At 41.5% G+C, this 17,575-nt stretch overlaps 1 protein-coding gene across 1 annotated transcript in view; it reads left to right on the top strand.

The window, feature by feature from the left end:
• znf536 (zinc finger protein 536) overlaps nt 1-17,142 on the top strand; it is a 105,839-nt gene extending 88,697 nt beyond the window's left edge. Inside the window, exon 4 of the mRNA XM_061068851.1 lies at nt 16,862-17,142. Coding sequence (XP_060924834.1) covers nt 16,862-17,142 — 281 coding nt within the window. The remainder of the gene's footprint in view (nt 1-16,861) is intronic.
• The last annotated feature ends 433 nt before the right edge of the window (nt 17,143-17,575 follow it).

The raw sequence follows: 17,575 nt of genomic DNA, 5'->3' as shown, positions 1-17,575 counted from the left end.
TACAGTCCAAATATAATACCTCCTAATTTTTCTTTTAAGTTTGACCAACCTCTATACTGTATGTGGCTTTGACAAATTGTTACCCAGATTTCTTTTGTATGCAAATCCCCTTTTGGCCTGCAGCATCGGCCCGATACTTCTTCAGCAGCAGCATGAATCTGTGCTCAAACTCCAACGCCAAGAGATTTCGCTGCAGTACAGCCTGTTTTATTTTGTTTTTTTCTTTTTTTAATTTGATTCATGTAGATTACAATTAACCATTCTTTCATTTTCAATATACCAGGAAAAGAGGGGATTTAAAACTAAAATAATAACAGCGAGACACGTGAAAAGTGAGAAGCAGTGGTTGTTGGAAATGTGACAGGGTGTTGGAAGGGAGGAATTCAGGAAATGGGGTCTGAGGGAACCAATCAGATTCATCCTGCTAGAGGCACTGTCCAATGGCTTTGACCTCTGACCCCATCTGTTTTCCAGGGGTGTAAAGATGAGAGATGAATGGCGAGAGTCTCGCCTCTGAACCAGCTATAATAATGAGCATTCCACGCCACATGTTATGTACAAAAACCTGTCTTGTGAGCTGAACACTCTTTATGTTTTGCTGTATCCTCATGGCAGATGCTTCGTTTTGTAACTACTGAACTGTACTTATAATAAAAATAAAATGTATTCAAACAAAAAAAAAAGGATTGTCATAGAGCAACGGCCTGTTTCATGTTTTTAATTTCTTCTTTTCTGACAGAGCGAGAATCAGGAAGGTGAGTGTACCTGTGCCAGGAGAAGTGGGGAAACAGTTTGGAGAGTAGTCCTTCACTTCCAATACCAGTTATTATCTCTCAGTCAGTTTGATGGTGAAGCTTCACGGAGCGTGATCACGATGTGGAATATACACAACTAAATTATTGTCTGCACCACTTTGTGTGACCGTGAGGAAGATGTCATGAACAGTGTGTGGATGATGGGAAACACATGAGCATGCTCTGAGTGTCCCACATGGAAATATGTAAAGGGAAGATTTGGAAATTCCATTTACATCAAATCGCTTCCAGATCAGAGATGTGCAGTGATTATTTGACTGCTTTGTTTCCCATCCAGTTTCTACATTATGTTTTTTATTCTCTAGTCCAGTTCACATTCGACCAGATCCATAAAATCTGCACAGACTATGGAACAGCTACAAAACAGCATGACAGTCAGCTTCATTATCAAAGAGAAGAAAAATATAACTTCAGGTTAGTTCCTCGGCAGACAAGTCTTGTTTTAAATGAATGTAGCACCATGTGTATGAACCACATCATAGCTACAGGTGGTGACTGGGGGGGCGGTGAGAGTATAAACTCTGTTTGAGCAGAGACCAGGGTTCACACCCACATTTCTGTTCCTGGGTGGGTCTTATTATGTAAACACAACACTGTGGTTAAGGTTGGGATCATGGTTTTGGTTAAATGGAATTAAATTGAACTTTAACGTTATGACCTTTACCTAACATTAAGTGCTGTGAGTGCTCAAACATTACAATGAAAAAGAAAGAGGATGAGACATTTATTATGATATCAGTGAACGTCCTACCAATTTATTCATTATCAACATTTGTGACTCACCCATTCCATATAAAGTACAAATATATTAGTATGTATTTCAAAACAATATAGTACAATCCTTATATGTATGTTTTAATTTGGGGATAAAGAGGTCAGTAAGTGCAGCACCATGCATGTTCTGAAATCAGTTCTAAGCAGAAGGCTCTCAGTAGAACACACACCTCCACCGAGGCACAGATGTCCTTTTAGATTCAATCAAGCTGCACCACATTTCACACACTCATAAATATCAGCTCCCTAATGACGTCTGATTATTTATCAAGCTGCATGAATTATTCTCTAGGAAATCAGTGAAAATGTTGAAAATGTTCTCACAATGTAAAAAAAAACATCATAAAATTCCCCCGATCAACACCAGAATGTCATGGTCTCTTCCCCCCCCCCCCCTGAACCACTTCCCTCCACAGAGTGTTGTGGAAATCCATTAGGTTGTTTTTGTGAAACAGACACAAACACTAACCAACAAACAAACAGACGAGGGCTGAAAACATGAGGTCCTTGGTGGAGGTAAAAATAAATGTGTAGCCCCCATCAACAAGTAAATGAAGATTTCTATAATGAAAGGAAAAAAGTTATTCCTCCTTTTTATAAAGTGTAAATCATCCCATTGTCTTCTGAAATGGAATAAGTTCAAATATTAATCAGATAATCTATGACTACATGATGTCGTCTTGTTTATGTGTTCTGCCGTGATAATTCAAACTGGTGTAGCATCTAGGTCTGCAGTTTACACTTGTTGTACTGAACATCTTTAATTAGCTATATTTAAATGCTGGAATCCACAAAAAGTATAATTATATATTTTACCTTAAATGTAGTTTCAAATTATTGAATCAAAGGAGAAGACGGGTCAGTGGCCTTGACCTCTGTTGGTCGAGGTGACAGTCTGAGGTTAGAGGTCAACGTGAGTCATCAGACTCTAACAAACACCGAGCTGCTGTGTGTGTGTGTGAGGACACACACACATAAATAAGTGTTGCTGCTCCCGTATCACAGCAGTTAAAGATGACAGCAACTCTCCCACCTCACATGAAAAGTTCACTCCAACACGTGGGTCCTCCCTACACAGCCTCACTTCAGCTGACTCTGCTGTTCAAAGGAAACAATATTTCACACTTTCATTGCCCCCCCCCCTGTCACATGAAACCTGATCCACACTGCACTGATGGAATCCGTATTGGAGTTAACCTAACGTCAGGACCCCAAAGGCTGCTGGGCCGCTGGGAGGCTGCCTAGGTCAATGCCTGACTAATTTTTAAACGGATCAGCTGCACTGCACCAGATGTGTGTGTGTGTGTGTGTGTGTGTGTGTGTGTGTGTGTGTGTGTGTGTGTGTGTGTGGAGGGGGGCTCATGCCTCAAATCTGAAAAGTCTGTTCCCAATAACACTCACATCCGGAGAAAGTAACTGTTTGACTGGTTTATATCAACACACCCACCCTCACACACACACACACACACCCACCCTCACACACTCACACGCACACACACACACACACACAGACACACACACACACACACTAACACACACACACACACACACACACACACACACACACACACACACACACACACACACACACACGTATACATATAGCCAAAAGAAGGATGCTTCCAATGGCTAGATATGAGAAAAGAAACAATCATCACTCGCTTTGCCTGTGTGAGTCTGTGACTGCACTATAAACTTTGTATGCAAATGTGTGTGTGTATGAGGGGATGTGGGCCTGCATCACTCTTTAATGTGTGTATCTATATAAACAATTGAGTAGGTGTGTGTCTCCATGTAACAGCACACATGTGTCTGATTAAAGAACACATTAGGTCACCTTTCCGGCCTGTCCTGTGTTTGTGTGTGTGTGTGTGTGTGTGTGTGTGTGTGTGTGTGTGTGTGTGTGTGTGTGTGTGTTTGTGTGTGTGTGTGTGTATGTCTGTGTGTGTGTGTGTGTGTGTGTGTGTGTGTGTGTGTGTGTGTGTGTGTGTGTGTGTGTGCATGTTGCTCAGCTGAGCAGTTTCAACATTTAAGCGACTCCTTTCACAGAGTGATGAACACCACTCTGCCCTTCATTTAACTTCCTCTCTCATCATTTGCTCTGTCTTTTATTTCTCTCTCCCTCTCTCTCTCCCCCCCCTCTCTCTCTCTCTCGCTCTAGGATCCATTTCCCCTTGTTTCTCTCCATGGCATGTTGTGCAGCCATGTGTGTAAGCACATGTCTGTGCATGCATGCCAGGGTGTTTCATAATTGTCTGCGTGCGCCTGCGTCCACATGTGGATCAATGACTTTGAGGTGATGCTCTGCGGCGGCCGCAGCCTCTTTGCATTGTGGTTGGTCGTCAGGCAGATGGCGACCTGCAGATGAACCCATCTTTCTGCTCATTTGTTCAGCTCCCTCTAATTTACCCTCCTTTACATTAGAGTGGCTGGGGTCTTGTCATGCAGCTCCGTTGTTACGCCACTAGAGGGCGCCGCAGACCAGGTTTTGGTGCCGAGCTGGAGGCTGGAGTGTTCATCTCTCAGAAAGTTGCGTGTTGCACTGCAGAGATTGTGTGTGAGTGTGTGTGTGTGTGTGTGTGTGTGTGTGTGTGTTTGTGTGTGTGTGTGTGTATGTGTGTCTGTGTGAACCCCTTATTGTTTGAAAACAACAACTTACAACATTACATAACACCAACAGAAACATTTATAAATAAATCATTTATTATCCGTCACAGTTTTATTTGTCACACTGCGTTAAAGGCCTTTTAAAAACCTTTTACAAAGAAAATAACTGATCAATTAAATGAATGAGCATTAAATAAAACTATAATTAATATTCAATTGCTGATCAAAAACAAATATAAATCTAATTTTCCCAGCGAAATAGGGGAGTTTCCATTCTCTTCAATAGGAGGGACGGAGCAGGACTCAGAGTCACTTTAGCAAAACAGTGATGTTGTGTTGTGCTGTTGTTCGTGTTGTCGTTCGTTTGCTCCCTCTTCGTTGTCTGTTCTCCACTATCTTCAAATCTTCAAATCTTCTCCCGGACTGATCTGACACTTTAGTTGCTCTCTCCATCTACTTGGTCAGAGTAGAGACTTTTTCTTTCCTTCAACGTGTCAAATCTGACCTGCTCTCAGTGCTAAGTAAGACTGGTTTTACACTATGTGATATTTCTGTTAAACACAAGTTTAGAGGTGAGTAGTTTTCTTTACCCCCGTGCGTTTATGCTGTGTGAAGCTAAATGAGTTTTCCTTTCTTTTCTCTAGGTTTTAAGAAAACTATTGATTACACTACAAAAAGTACCTAAAATCACTGCATCATTTTTTCGACGTCATGTTTCTTTATTATTTTATTGTAACAGAAAAACTGGGTTAGTTTTGTTGAAAGCGTCGTGGCAGTGGATTAATGAATACACCGCAAATGAAAGACTTGATTTTAAAAATATGAATTGATGTTTTACAAAATATAAAAAGTACAGCACAAATGTGATATAATCAATAAGTGAATAATACATAAAAATAAAAAAGCCCAAATGTGAGAAAATGTAGTAAGCAGTTCTCACTATTGTCTAATCCCTTCATCACAGAACCATGAATAAATGAATCAGAGAAGTATTCAGTAGTGTGATCAATAAGGGAAAATAACCGAGTCACATACCTGATTTCAGCAGATCGTGTACTAACAAATGCTAATGTGACAGCTTGTCCCCTCATTCTCATGCATCCTTCTGTTTCCTGCTCAGCATCTGTGCTTATGTATGTGGGTGTGTGTAACGTCTGCGTGTGAGTCAGTGTGGGCCCAGCAAAGTGTGTGTTTTCCTGAGTGTGCGCTGAACGCGGTGCGAGTGTCCTGTGGCCTCCCTCTTCTTCTCCCCGGCTCTTATGAATCGATGATCATGTGGTGTAAGGGAGATAGATGGCCCCCAGCTCCATCTTGTCTCCTCTAATTGTAAAATATTAGTTACATTAGACTCTGGCCCATGATTAATGGAACTTATTTGGAAGGTGGACTCTCACTCACACACACATGCTTTCTTGTTCTCTCTCTTGGTTACCACCGGTCTCCAAAGTCTCTTCCTGAAAGAATTGAGTGATTTCGCTTAAAGCAGACAAATAGGCTTCCCCTGGTAAAGAAAGTGAAGGCAGAAAGAGGAAAGTCAGGAAAGAAAGAAGAGGAGGAGGACGAGGAAAGGAAATAAAGAGGGGAGATAAAAAAGAGGGGAGAGCTTATGAAAGGGGATAAATAACAGCTCTAAAGGGAGAGGTCTTAAAAAGTTGTGGTGGTTGGAAGAGAAGGGATTTAAGCTCCTTGGTAGATAATTCAGAGTTAGATTATTCTGCACGCAGGCTCCTATTCTAAAAATGCAAAACATGATCGAGTCCTGATCGTGTTTACAGGCTGATCTCTGTGAAAAAGAGTTATTCTTGTCTAATGCAGATGTTACCTGCCTCGCAAAAAAAACAAAAACAGAAGAAAACAGCACCCGGAGACGAGTTGATAAGTTCAGACGGTGAAAGTTTCTAAAGCTCCGTGGCACAGGAGCAGTTTTCCTTTGGTCTAGTGCATTTTTCAATCATCCGCAATGCGCACACACACACACACACACACACACACACACACACACACACACACACACACACACACACACACACACACACACAGACACACACACACACACACACACACACACACACACATAGTTATTCACTCATTAATTCATACATGGAAGAAACATAAAGACACAGATAGGCATGATTAAAATGATGGTGACATTTTTATTTAACAATGCCTTAATCCCATTTGCACAAATTACCAATCCTCGATTAGCACCTGGCCGAGACAGTGTGACTAACACACACAGACACACACGCACGCACACACACACACACACTCACACACACACACACACACACACACACACACACACACACACACACGATCCACGATCAGCATGAATCTGCTTCCTGCCCATCTGTGTGTCCGTGCACAGAAAAATCCCCTCAAACGCAGCATTCAGTGGTTTCACAATATCTTACAGTCTTACACTTGTGGAGACTGATACTTCATACAAACAAAACAAGTAAAATCTTCTGGTTTTATAATTTTATCTATAAAGTTTTTCAGCTGTAACAAGAGGAGGGAAATTAACAAGTGGGACAATTTCTTTTATTTGTCAACCACACCTGTATTGATTTACTTTCTTTGACTGACTTGATTCCTGTTGGTCCCTCTCAACAAAGACTAAACTAAATAAAATAACTTACTTCATATTCAGAAGGATCTGTCCTCCAATAGGACAAAAGTGATATAGGGACTTATAGATAAATAGATTAGTTACAGAGTCTGTTGTAACTGTTGCGTTGAGTTGACAACCAACAGAAAACTGTGTTCTCTGCAAAATTTTGGCCTTAATCTTACTCCCTGCTCCATAAAACTAAAAAATCAACAAAGAAATGTGCAACACATACAGCAGCGTCCACCTAGTTCCATAAGCAGTTTGTTATTTTACCTGCTACATATTTACATGTGGCAGCTGCACACTGTCTCCTGCTGCAGGCCGGGCCACTCTGGTTACTCCCCTTCCACAAATCTTAAATAACTTTTACACTGAACCACAGGGACGTCTGTGAGGTCAACAGGTTACAGATGCTCCTTTGTCCTTCAACACGGCATCATAAGATTATCATGTGAGCACAGAGCATAGCTCCTGTGTACTTCAGTATCTGATCCTCCATCCACATGTGCTGTGCAGAGATTTTATACAGACAGACCACATGTGTAGACAGGCACCAACAGTGATGGTATTCAGATCTTATTCTGATAGAAAACTAGCAAAAGTACAATGAAGAACTACTCAATGACAAGCAAATAAAGATACATTAGTAAAATAGAATAAAGTACAAAATAATAACAATAAGACTATAACTTCCTAAGTTTTAAAACCAGAGTTCTGTCAGAAGCAGCACTTTAAGGTCACAAACAAAGATTTGAAGTGAACCTAAATAACTGTTTTATAAGTTGGGTAGTTTAATCTACACAAATGTGTTATAATGTACAAAATAACATGTATTGTGAAACTGAACATTAAGTAGTTGTCAGATTAAGGTCATGGACCAGACTATTACCAAACAAACACACTGACTTTTCTGTTTTATCACACACTTGTTGTTTGGTCTCTGACTTTTTTTTTTAAACACAGCAGCACTTTGGCCGTGGCAGTTGACTGTAGGTGTGTTTTCTTCTCAGTCTTTTCACAACCTTGATAAATCCAACATAGTTTGAAACTGTGTCTCCTTATTCTATCTGTGCAAAACGGTTAAGGGTCCTCACTTATATATATATATATTTTGACCATGTTAATGTTCCTGTAACTATGTCTTTTATACTCATTCTGACTTTGTGGGTGTACAATCCGAGGGGTTTCTTTAGGGACGCAGTATGTCTGTAATTAAACTGTATCGTTTTTATTTTACATTAAGTTGATCTCTAGCCCAGCTCTGGGCTCCAGAGGCCTCAGTGTTTAGTTCACTTAATTTATATAATATATATCTATATCTTTATAGATATATGTATATATATTTATAATGCATATTGTTCAATTCTTGATTAGCAGTAACCCCCCCTCTCTGTTGGGTTTCCGATGGCAAAGTGCTGAGCGGCCGGTGTTTTGCTCTGCGCTTTCTAACTGTTTCTCAAACTTTTGGCTGTTATCGCTGTGTTCCGAGGTCAGAGGAAGTTCATGATGATTAATGCAGCAGAGCAGCCGATGCTCTTTGTGTCAGAATGTGAGTGAGAGGCAGGTGGCCGGCATATCTATCAACCCCCCACTGCATCCCCTCTTTTCCTTTTTTCTTACTTGTTATTGCTGAGAAACACTGATGACAGCCTTTGCACACACTCACACACACTCAAACACACACACACACACACACACACACACACACACACACACACACACACACACACACACACAAACACACACACAAACACATGGACACACACATGCAGTTGCATCCATTATCTGTGTACAGTGACAGGTCAGCAGCAGATTGTGCATCCCTCAGTTCAGCAGGGACTCTGAGGAAACATAAGGCAAAGTTAGTGATCTAGTCCGTACACACATACACGTGCATGCACACATACACACACTCTCACACACACACACTGAAAAGACTGAAAATGATGGCTGCCTGAGTGAGGGAGTGAGCACACATGGATGAGTGAGTAGATGATTGAAGGAAAACATGACTAAGCAAGCAAATAAGTAAATGGGTGAAAATGTGAGTGAGTGAGTGAGTGAGCGAGCGAGGGAGCGAGAATAGGTAAAATGTCTAAGTGATAAAATGTTGTAGCTTTCGACTGGGGTCTTGTTTACCTTGTGTCCATATGAAGCCCCCCTCTTGTGTATCCTTGACCTTCAACCTCAGAATCTCCTGAAAGCTCCCTGTGCTCCCTGTACTGTGTGTCACATGTCATTTTCAAAAATGCCTATGTTGATACAATGTAATTTTAGCAGATTTAGTCATTTGGGTATATATTTGAGGATTGTTAATATTCTTCAGTCTGAATTAAATGATTGATTGTGTCTTTAACAGTCCTGTGAAACCCACAGACATCTTTGGGACAGGAAGAGAATTTCAACAAATAGTGTTTCTGAAAGAACTGACCTAACCTACCTTAACCACAGCTTGAATACCAAACAAACCAGCTAACCATTGTGAGTGAGTGAGGCAGAGCTAGGAAATGTGTTTAAGAAAGTGAAAGAGTGAATGAGTCAGTCAGTAAGTGCTGAAAAATTGTGAGAAATTGTGAAGCATTGATTGAGAAAGTTAGAGTGAGAAGCAGTGAGTGAGTGAGTTAGTGAGAGAGTGAGGGAATCAACATTTGAGCACCAGCATAAAAAAAAAGAACAAACGGACGACTCCAGAAAAGAGAAGTGAAAATAGAACAAGAGATGAAGACAGAAAGGAAGGAGCAGCTATTTTAGGTTCTTATTAACAGGTCCTACTGGTACAGCAATTAATAATCTAGTTCAGTATTTAACATGGGACCTGGTCCCTGGTGGGGACGTTTTAGAAAGCTTTGATGCTGAAAGAGTTCCTTCCCCCCCACCCCTCTCCCCCCACAGTTCCTCTCCTCTCCTTAAGTGCCTCCCCTGGTGTTATTTGTGTGTTGGTTTTCTTTAGTTAAGCTTAGAAACAGACCAAATTTTTATTCCCCAAACTTCAGGCCAATTTTCCATCAACACGCCAGCTCGTTGAGGGAAATGCTCTTAATTCATAAGAGGAAGTCGAGAGAAGGATAAATTCCCTTCAGGCTGTTTGAAGTAATGTAAATGTATTTATTTTTGGAGGGGGTTAGGGCTGGTAAAAACAATCTCCCCTCTATGTGTGCAGGGTTTCCTGTGTCAGTTGGTGCCACACAACCCAATTACAATTTCCCTCCCAATACGCAACAGTTGACACGATGTTCTTTCACTGTCGACACAGCCGTCGGTGGCCAATAGGGTTTAGTATCTTGCCCAAGGACACTTAGAGGTCGTCCACTACCTTTTGTTCAGTACACGACCCACTCTACCTCATGGGCCTCAGCTGACACAGGGCTACAGTGCACCACCTCTGCTTCAGCTTCCTTCAGCTCCTCTGCAGTCACATGGTTTTTTTTGTTACCACTCTGTCCAGCAGATAATGCAGCAGGGAAATGTTCAGTCTTACAGATCCTGTCTTGGATTCATTAGTTCAATCTCTTGTTGACAGTGCCATTTTCAAACTAAAAGTACTGTAATGTATTTTCATAAGCCTCCTCTGCTTCGTGGGCATCAATTAGCTCATTTTCAGATTCTCAGTCAGTTGCTAAGAGAAGCCCACATTTGTTGAGTGTTAAAGCAAAGGTTTGTAGAGTCAGAGAATTTATTTATCATCTGAGTAACTGTCATCTGCTGATAATTCATAATGACAATCCTCCACCATGCCTTATGAGTCCTAATTAGTCAATTAAGGCTTCACAAGTACATTTAGTGTTTAGCAAGTAGAAGGGTGCATGTGCCTTTGCACGTGTCAAAAGATCCTTAACATTTGGAAAGAATAATATTTAAAGTCTGCAGTGTCTGCATTTCCGTTCTTTAACTTTCAAATGAAGCTAAAATAATATAAAAAATACATCTAATAATGTAAATTATAAATATGTAAGTCGCCCCAGGATGCCCCCAAACATTTGCATACAGTTTTTCATATTTTCAGTGCAGAGTTGGGGAAAAAACAAAACCTGAATGGTAATAATTATGAATATTGTTGACCCTGACCTGGTCACCTGATCGCACTTTTCCTCATTCGGATCAAAATCCTCTGCTGCAGCACCACTGTTTACAGCGTGTGGCAGACTCAAGTCTCCAATCCATGGAGGAATCACTCACAACTCCACATACTCATCTGATTCAAACTTTTTTATCATCATAGAAATATTATTATATGGTCCAATAAAATCTCTCATTATATTTCCATTACCTCCTTTATCCTGGACCAGTAACAATTCCACACCACTTAAATAGAGTCCGTTTCATTCTTCATTATTAAATGAATCTAGGTACACTATTAAATTAGTTAGTTTAACATTTTGAGAGGAAAAAAACGTAGGTACATACAGTCTGTATGAGAAATATAAATCGCAGCATTAAACAGTATAGGATATCACCTATTTTAAAAAAATTTAATTTAGCCCCACCCACCTCGGTTTAAAATTTTAGTTCAGCTATTTCTGTGACACATAAGCACAAACAACACATTTAACCACATACATGCATGCAGCCTACTGGACAGATGGTTTAGAACATTTAATTACTCACACCTTCTGTGAATCTCTGCCTTCAACCTCTATATTACACTGACAGAGCTCCACTTTACCTGATGTCCTCTCACTTTGTCTCACTGAACAGATTTAGTTCTAAGTGTTTACTTCAAGGTCTTACTGAAGCTTGTATGTAGTTCCTCAGCCGTGAGTCACTTTGAATAAACAGTGCATAAATGTCCATAAATAGTTCATGCTCTACACATGCTTGCATTGTATTTAAACGTGTATCCTATTGTCTACTATACAAACGGTGTAAATGAATGTATGTGTGTGCACAGAACCTGTTGGTGTGTGTGATGAATTCAAAACACAGAGAAGTTGTGCTCCTGCACTAACACACACACATCAAACCATCAACCCAAGCTGATGGACTGATCACGCCTCAAACCCACAAACACACATTTACACACTGGAGAGGCAATAATGCACAAAGTAAAACACAAGGAATGTTTGAGGTGCACATGTGCAAACCCCATGCACACACACATACAAAGACACACACACACACATAGTGAGGAACATAAAGACCAGGAACAGCGTGTTGGCATCCAACCAGAAGCAGCCGTCCTTAAATGCCATTTGATGCCAGCACTGCCATCTGTTGCAGTCCTAAGATAGCTCTTCCCACAAGACGCAGACGAGACCACACTTTCCTGAGATTCATGGTGTGTTTTTCACATATGGCCACAACCCATTCAATGTAAGAGCAGTTTGGGTAAGTTACAACTTCGACTCAATAACCGCTCGGCCTCATGTCCTTCCTGATGCTGCTCCCTGTCACTTCACATCAAACACAAAGCCAAACGAAAGAGAAAAACTCTCGTAATTCAAGCTGGAGAAAGACACGTTTTCTCAGATACAACTGCTAATAATCTACTTGAACTGTGAGCTCAATATAATACCCATGAATTATTGTCCTTTGAAACCTAAATGTTTCCGAAATTATGCCTAGACTCAGGATGAAGACATCCCTCTTCATTAGATGAGTAGATTACTAAATATCAGGAAAAAAAAAAAAAAAAGAACTGGACAACACAAGAGGAAGAGAAGGATTTGGGATGTGACGTGTGTGTGTGTGTTTATGTGTGTGTGTGTGTGTGTGTGTGTGTGTGTGTGTGTGTGTGTGTGTGTGTGTGTGTGTGTGTGTGTGTGTGTGTGTGTGTGTGTGAGTGTGTGTGTGTGTGTGTGAGTGCGTGCGATTACAGTGAGTTAGGGGGTTGGGTGAGGAGTGTTGTGTGTGACAGGTGAAACATGGGCAAGGCTTTGGCACTAGTTTGATTTCCGCCCCCCCACCCCACACACACACACACCCAGACACACACACACACACACTGAATCCTTTCCTCTCGCCCTCCTCCCCACTTCCTCAGCCCCTTTCCCTCTGATCTCCCCGCAGAGGACCTGAGGGGGTTAATTAACAGGCTTAGATAATACCACACTAATGAAAACAAGACCACTGTTTCTCCCCTCTCTTCCTGTTTGTCTCGTTCTCTTTTTCTCCCCCTGCCTTTATTACTCTATCCATGTACTGTACCTCTTTCCCTCCCTTCTTTCACTCTTTAAGGCTTTTGCACATGGCAACCCACCCAGTGTCTGGAAACTTAATAAAGACAAAAAGGACAAACGACTTTAATAAAGCAAAGTACAAATGCAAAACAAAGATTGTACAATGTGTAGCACGAGTACGTGGGGAAAAATAATCCGGAATGAGAGGAAATGAGAAATTAATTAGTTGATAAAAACATCAGTATTGGATTATTCTGTGTTGTTGCCAGCTGTGGTTGGACTTATATTGTGGTTATGACACATAAGTTATTGTTATGGTATTGTTAACACTCGGTTGGGTTATAGGCAAACAAACTATTGGTTCATAATCGGGAAGGATCATGGGTAATATAAAGACAGGCCTTCATGGCAGGTTTGTGATGGGGCACAAACTCCGGTCTCCAGTATCAGGGTCCAAACTGGTGATGGGCATACACCACGATTACTTTCCACATGAACACCTATAGGGCACACCAGCTCCTGCATATCACCACTGGTTGGTAACTCTTTAGGCATAAATCATCCCATATCAATATGATATATGGATAGTCAGTGTTATCAGGTCAGGTTTCAAGCTCCTGATTGACTGAAATATTACAAGAAAAAGAAGTGGAAGCATCACAGAATTGCTTTTAGGACCTTCATTTCGCCGGTAGTCAAACCACTATGATATTAAACTGGCGAAATGAACATAGTGAAATGGTTCATTCCCTTTCTCAATTCAAACAGAAAACACATAGGTGGTGACAACATATGTGTCATAAGAACTCTCTAGTTCACTCCCTAAATTGCAATATGAAACCAAAAGTAACCCGATCAAATGTATCAGGTAGAAGAAACAAGAAAGAACAAACTTCATTTGAGAGAATGCTGGTGAATGTGGTGCTGCATGTAAGCTGCTTTGGTTACTGCCACAGACCAGAGGACATGGATTAATGAAGGCAGGTTTGGCCCTTCACGGTGGCTGGACATGTGGATTGTTAAATGCCTCTGTTTGTGTGTGTGTGTGTGTGTGTGTGTGTGTATGTGTGTGTGAGTGTGTGTTTAAAAAAAAGACAGAAAGAAAGCGAGACACAGTCTCTTTAATTTTTAATCCATAACAAAGTATTGCCTGTGTGTTTCTAAGTTGCTCTGCAGAAGTCAATTTCAATCTCAACACTAACTCAAGTTTATACATCCCATCTTAACTTCTTTCAAGCCGTTGAATTCAAATCACAGCCTCTCTCTCTCTTCTTTATGTGAACATCTCCCCAGAGATACCACCGAGCTTGATTTGTATTTATTCAGTCCATGGAGACAAATAGTATGGAGGGGAAACAAACAAACAAACAAAAAGAGAAAAGTTGAATTGTTTGGGGGCATTACTCACTCTCCCTAAGTGTAAAATGGGATGAGATATTGTGCCTCTCGGACTTAACGTAATGTAAGAGAGTGTGAAATTAAACTGCACCCAAATAAAAGCAGCCCTTCATTGTGTGCCGCCGACTAGCTTATCTGGAAATTCAGACAACTGGAACATCCAAAGCCTCCAAACTTGTAGCAATCTCCTTTGTCTGGCTCCGGAGCAAACAATGTAATATCAGAAAGCCGGAGAGGCTCCAAAGCCTGTGTCAGATTGCCAAACACAAAGTAGCTGCTTCCATGCATCCTGCTTCTCCTCGCGGCACACCTCTGTGTGTGTGTGTGTGTGTGTGTGTTTGTGTGTCTGTCTTTATTCGCCATAAGTAGCCTGTGTACTCTCTCCTGCTAACCCCGTGTGGATGCCAGTGAGTGCTTCAAATGGAATGTTTCCTCTTTAATTCCTGGCCTCTTACCTATTTATATTCCCTGCACCTACCCCCGTGCCTCTTTTAAACCCCCCCATGTTAATTTGATTTAGAGCATCTCAAATTGAATAAAAGATAAAGAAAAGGAAAAAAAAGACGGGACCTGCAAATGTACTGTTATTAATAACCTAAAGTACTAGATGAGGCTCACACACTCCCTTCATTCTGCCGTCACATTTCTTCCTCCCTCCCTCCCTCCCTCCCTCTCCATTTTGCCCTCTCTGCCTGTCTGTGAGTGAGTGAACTAAGTGAAGTGGGTTATGATGGCGGTGTAATCGGCATCCCTCAAACAAACGGCTGGTGCTATTAAGGGCCATTGTGTTTGCTGCGGTGATGATCAGATTCAATCTAGGGAGAACATTTTGTGCTGGAGCTGTGGCAAGGTGGGGAGATAGAGAGAAATACCCTGGCTCCTTCTGCACTGCTATTGTGTTCGGGGGACTAGATGTATGCACGCTTTTCATGAGATGCATATCGACTCGGGGAGCTGCAAAAGTTTAGTTCAGATGAATTTGCGAGAGCTGACTGGCTGCACAAAGTGAGACCAGTTATTAAGTGCTGGGTAATGTTTTCAGGATGTGTTTGTATCAATAAGGAGCTGGAGCAGTGCTGCTGGGCTGGTGCAGATGAGAGAATCGCTCTTCCTCTTCTCTGTGTCCTCAGATTTACCCTCTTCCCCCGGTCTCTGTCTCTCAGTCATGTTGTTAACACACAAGAGTCAGTGGAAGCCTGATGGCCTGAAAGTGCTGGAGGTTCAAGTCAGTGCTAGAAGGGTTAGAGGTTTGAATACATCAGCCAGTGGCTTTTTTATATGCAATTGGCCTTTAGAGGTAAGTGTGAATGAGATGTGCACGCCAGTCAGCTGATTATTATGATAGTGTAGAATTAATACATGTGATACTTTATTAATTAACTCTGACACCGCCCACAAGGAAACGTGGTGCTCACCCCAGCAGTGATTTGGAGGTACCTCCCCCCCGATGGCAACACAGACTCAGAGCCTACAGCTGAAGATGTGGAGTTTTTTTACATGCTTTATTAGCAGCAGCAGCACGAGCACGCCAAAACACAACAAGTGACTTATAGAACTACAGGGAAACATTTTCCTCAGTCTTTGAAGTCATCATGGCAGAAAACATAATTTCATCATTTAAAAAGAGTAACTTAACAGGACTGTGCATTGTGTGTGTGTGTGTGTGTGTGTGTGTGTGTGTGTGTGTGTGTTTTCCTTTAAAATAAAACAGGGTTGATTTCCATGTGAATTTAATAACATGCGTCATTAAGAGTTTTACTGACGCATGGTTGTGCTCCTTTAAAAAAAGAAGTCCATAAACTTTGCTCTCAGCCCTTTGAAAACGTAAGGTCCTGTGTGAATTCTTCACCGCTGATATGGAGCAACGTTTCAGTGAGTGAGTTTTGTTGTGTCGTCAACTTGTGTGGACAACACTTTCGCAAAGCTAAACAAGTAACAACGTACCTACAAAATACAGAGAGCCTGTTAAAAATCGATGTAAATGATCTGTGTGTCAAACTTTAAAAAAGTGTCAAAGTCTTGTTTAATGCATTCAACACATTTGTTTGGCCTCAAGGATACACAACAGGTGACTCTAATAAGTGAATAAGAAAACAGTCTCTGTAGCGTTAATAATACTTTTACAACGCAAGTATCTGTTGACCCTAACCCTAACTGATCTGTACAGTAAATAACAATGTTGGTAAAGGTTAGATTCCAGTGCTGGTAACTCCAAGCTGCTCTTAATTCTGGCAACTGCTATCGTGGGAATTTGTCTGTTTGAATCATTGCTTCTTAAATGTTATGTCCTATCAAATGTTCTCATGTTGTGAACCTGTAACCACAGAGGTACCAGCCCCCCAATCTATTGACCCAGGCCCCAGTGTGTGTTCATCTGCTTACACTCTACATCGAGAGAAACCTCTGATTGAAAAATTATTTTAATCCCATGGGGTAAAACTCAAGCAAGTGATACCATAGTGACGCAGAGAAGGTGAGATTTACCACTTTTGGATTGAAATGGTTAAAATATTTTCTTTCTCTGTTTCTGTCTCCAGGCCAGAGATCATTCAGGTGCAGTTACTGCCCCTACAGCGCCTCCCAGAAGGGCAACCTGAAGACCCACGTGCTGTGTGTGCACCGTAAGCCTTTCGACAACACCCAGTACCCCGACCGGCGCTTCAAACGCTCCCACACAGAGTCAGACATCCCAGATAAGAGCCCTGATCATGTCGTTGCCGGTGTTTCGTCTGATCAGCCAATGACAGAGGCAGACGGAAGACATGGGAGGAGCTTTGGGCCATTTGCCGGCGAGGCCTCATCCTGTCACCACGAGTGACACCACCAGGAGGGAGGTTTGAGTCTGTGTTGGACATTGCATTTATCTCATGGTAGCATCATAGCCACACACTCCCCAATGCACATAACTGTTGGTCACTATATAACTAATCTCCAACTGACTGTGGACAACCTTGAGCATGACAATACAAAGAGATTAACTAATGTCTGTGGGACAGCAGTGAGTTACACTTTTTACATTGTAAACACATACAAAATCTTCACAGGTTATTATATGTCTGTGGACATTTACCAAGAGATCATTATAATGTATGTATTTGTGATTAGGTGATTCAGCATTGACTCTGATTGGCTGTGAGCACTTTGAGAGACACACGACCAGGCCTATCACTGGTCGCATTGACTCTCTCTGGCTGTAAACACAGCAGGTGGTGGGTTCAGAGGCTGGACCAGCAGGTGCTGGGTAGAAGACG

The sequence above is a fragment of the Limanda limanda genome, chromosome 3 (genome assembly GCF_963576545.1).
Source record: "Limanda limanda chromosome 3, fLimLim1.1, whole genome shotgun sequence".
Classification (NCBI taxonomy): Eukaryota; Metazoa; Chordata; class Actinopteri; order Pleuronectiformes; family Pleuronectidae; genus Limanda; species Limanda limanda.
This window is presented reverse-complemented; position numbering and strand designations above follow the sequence as displayed.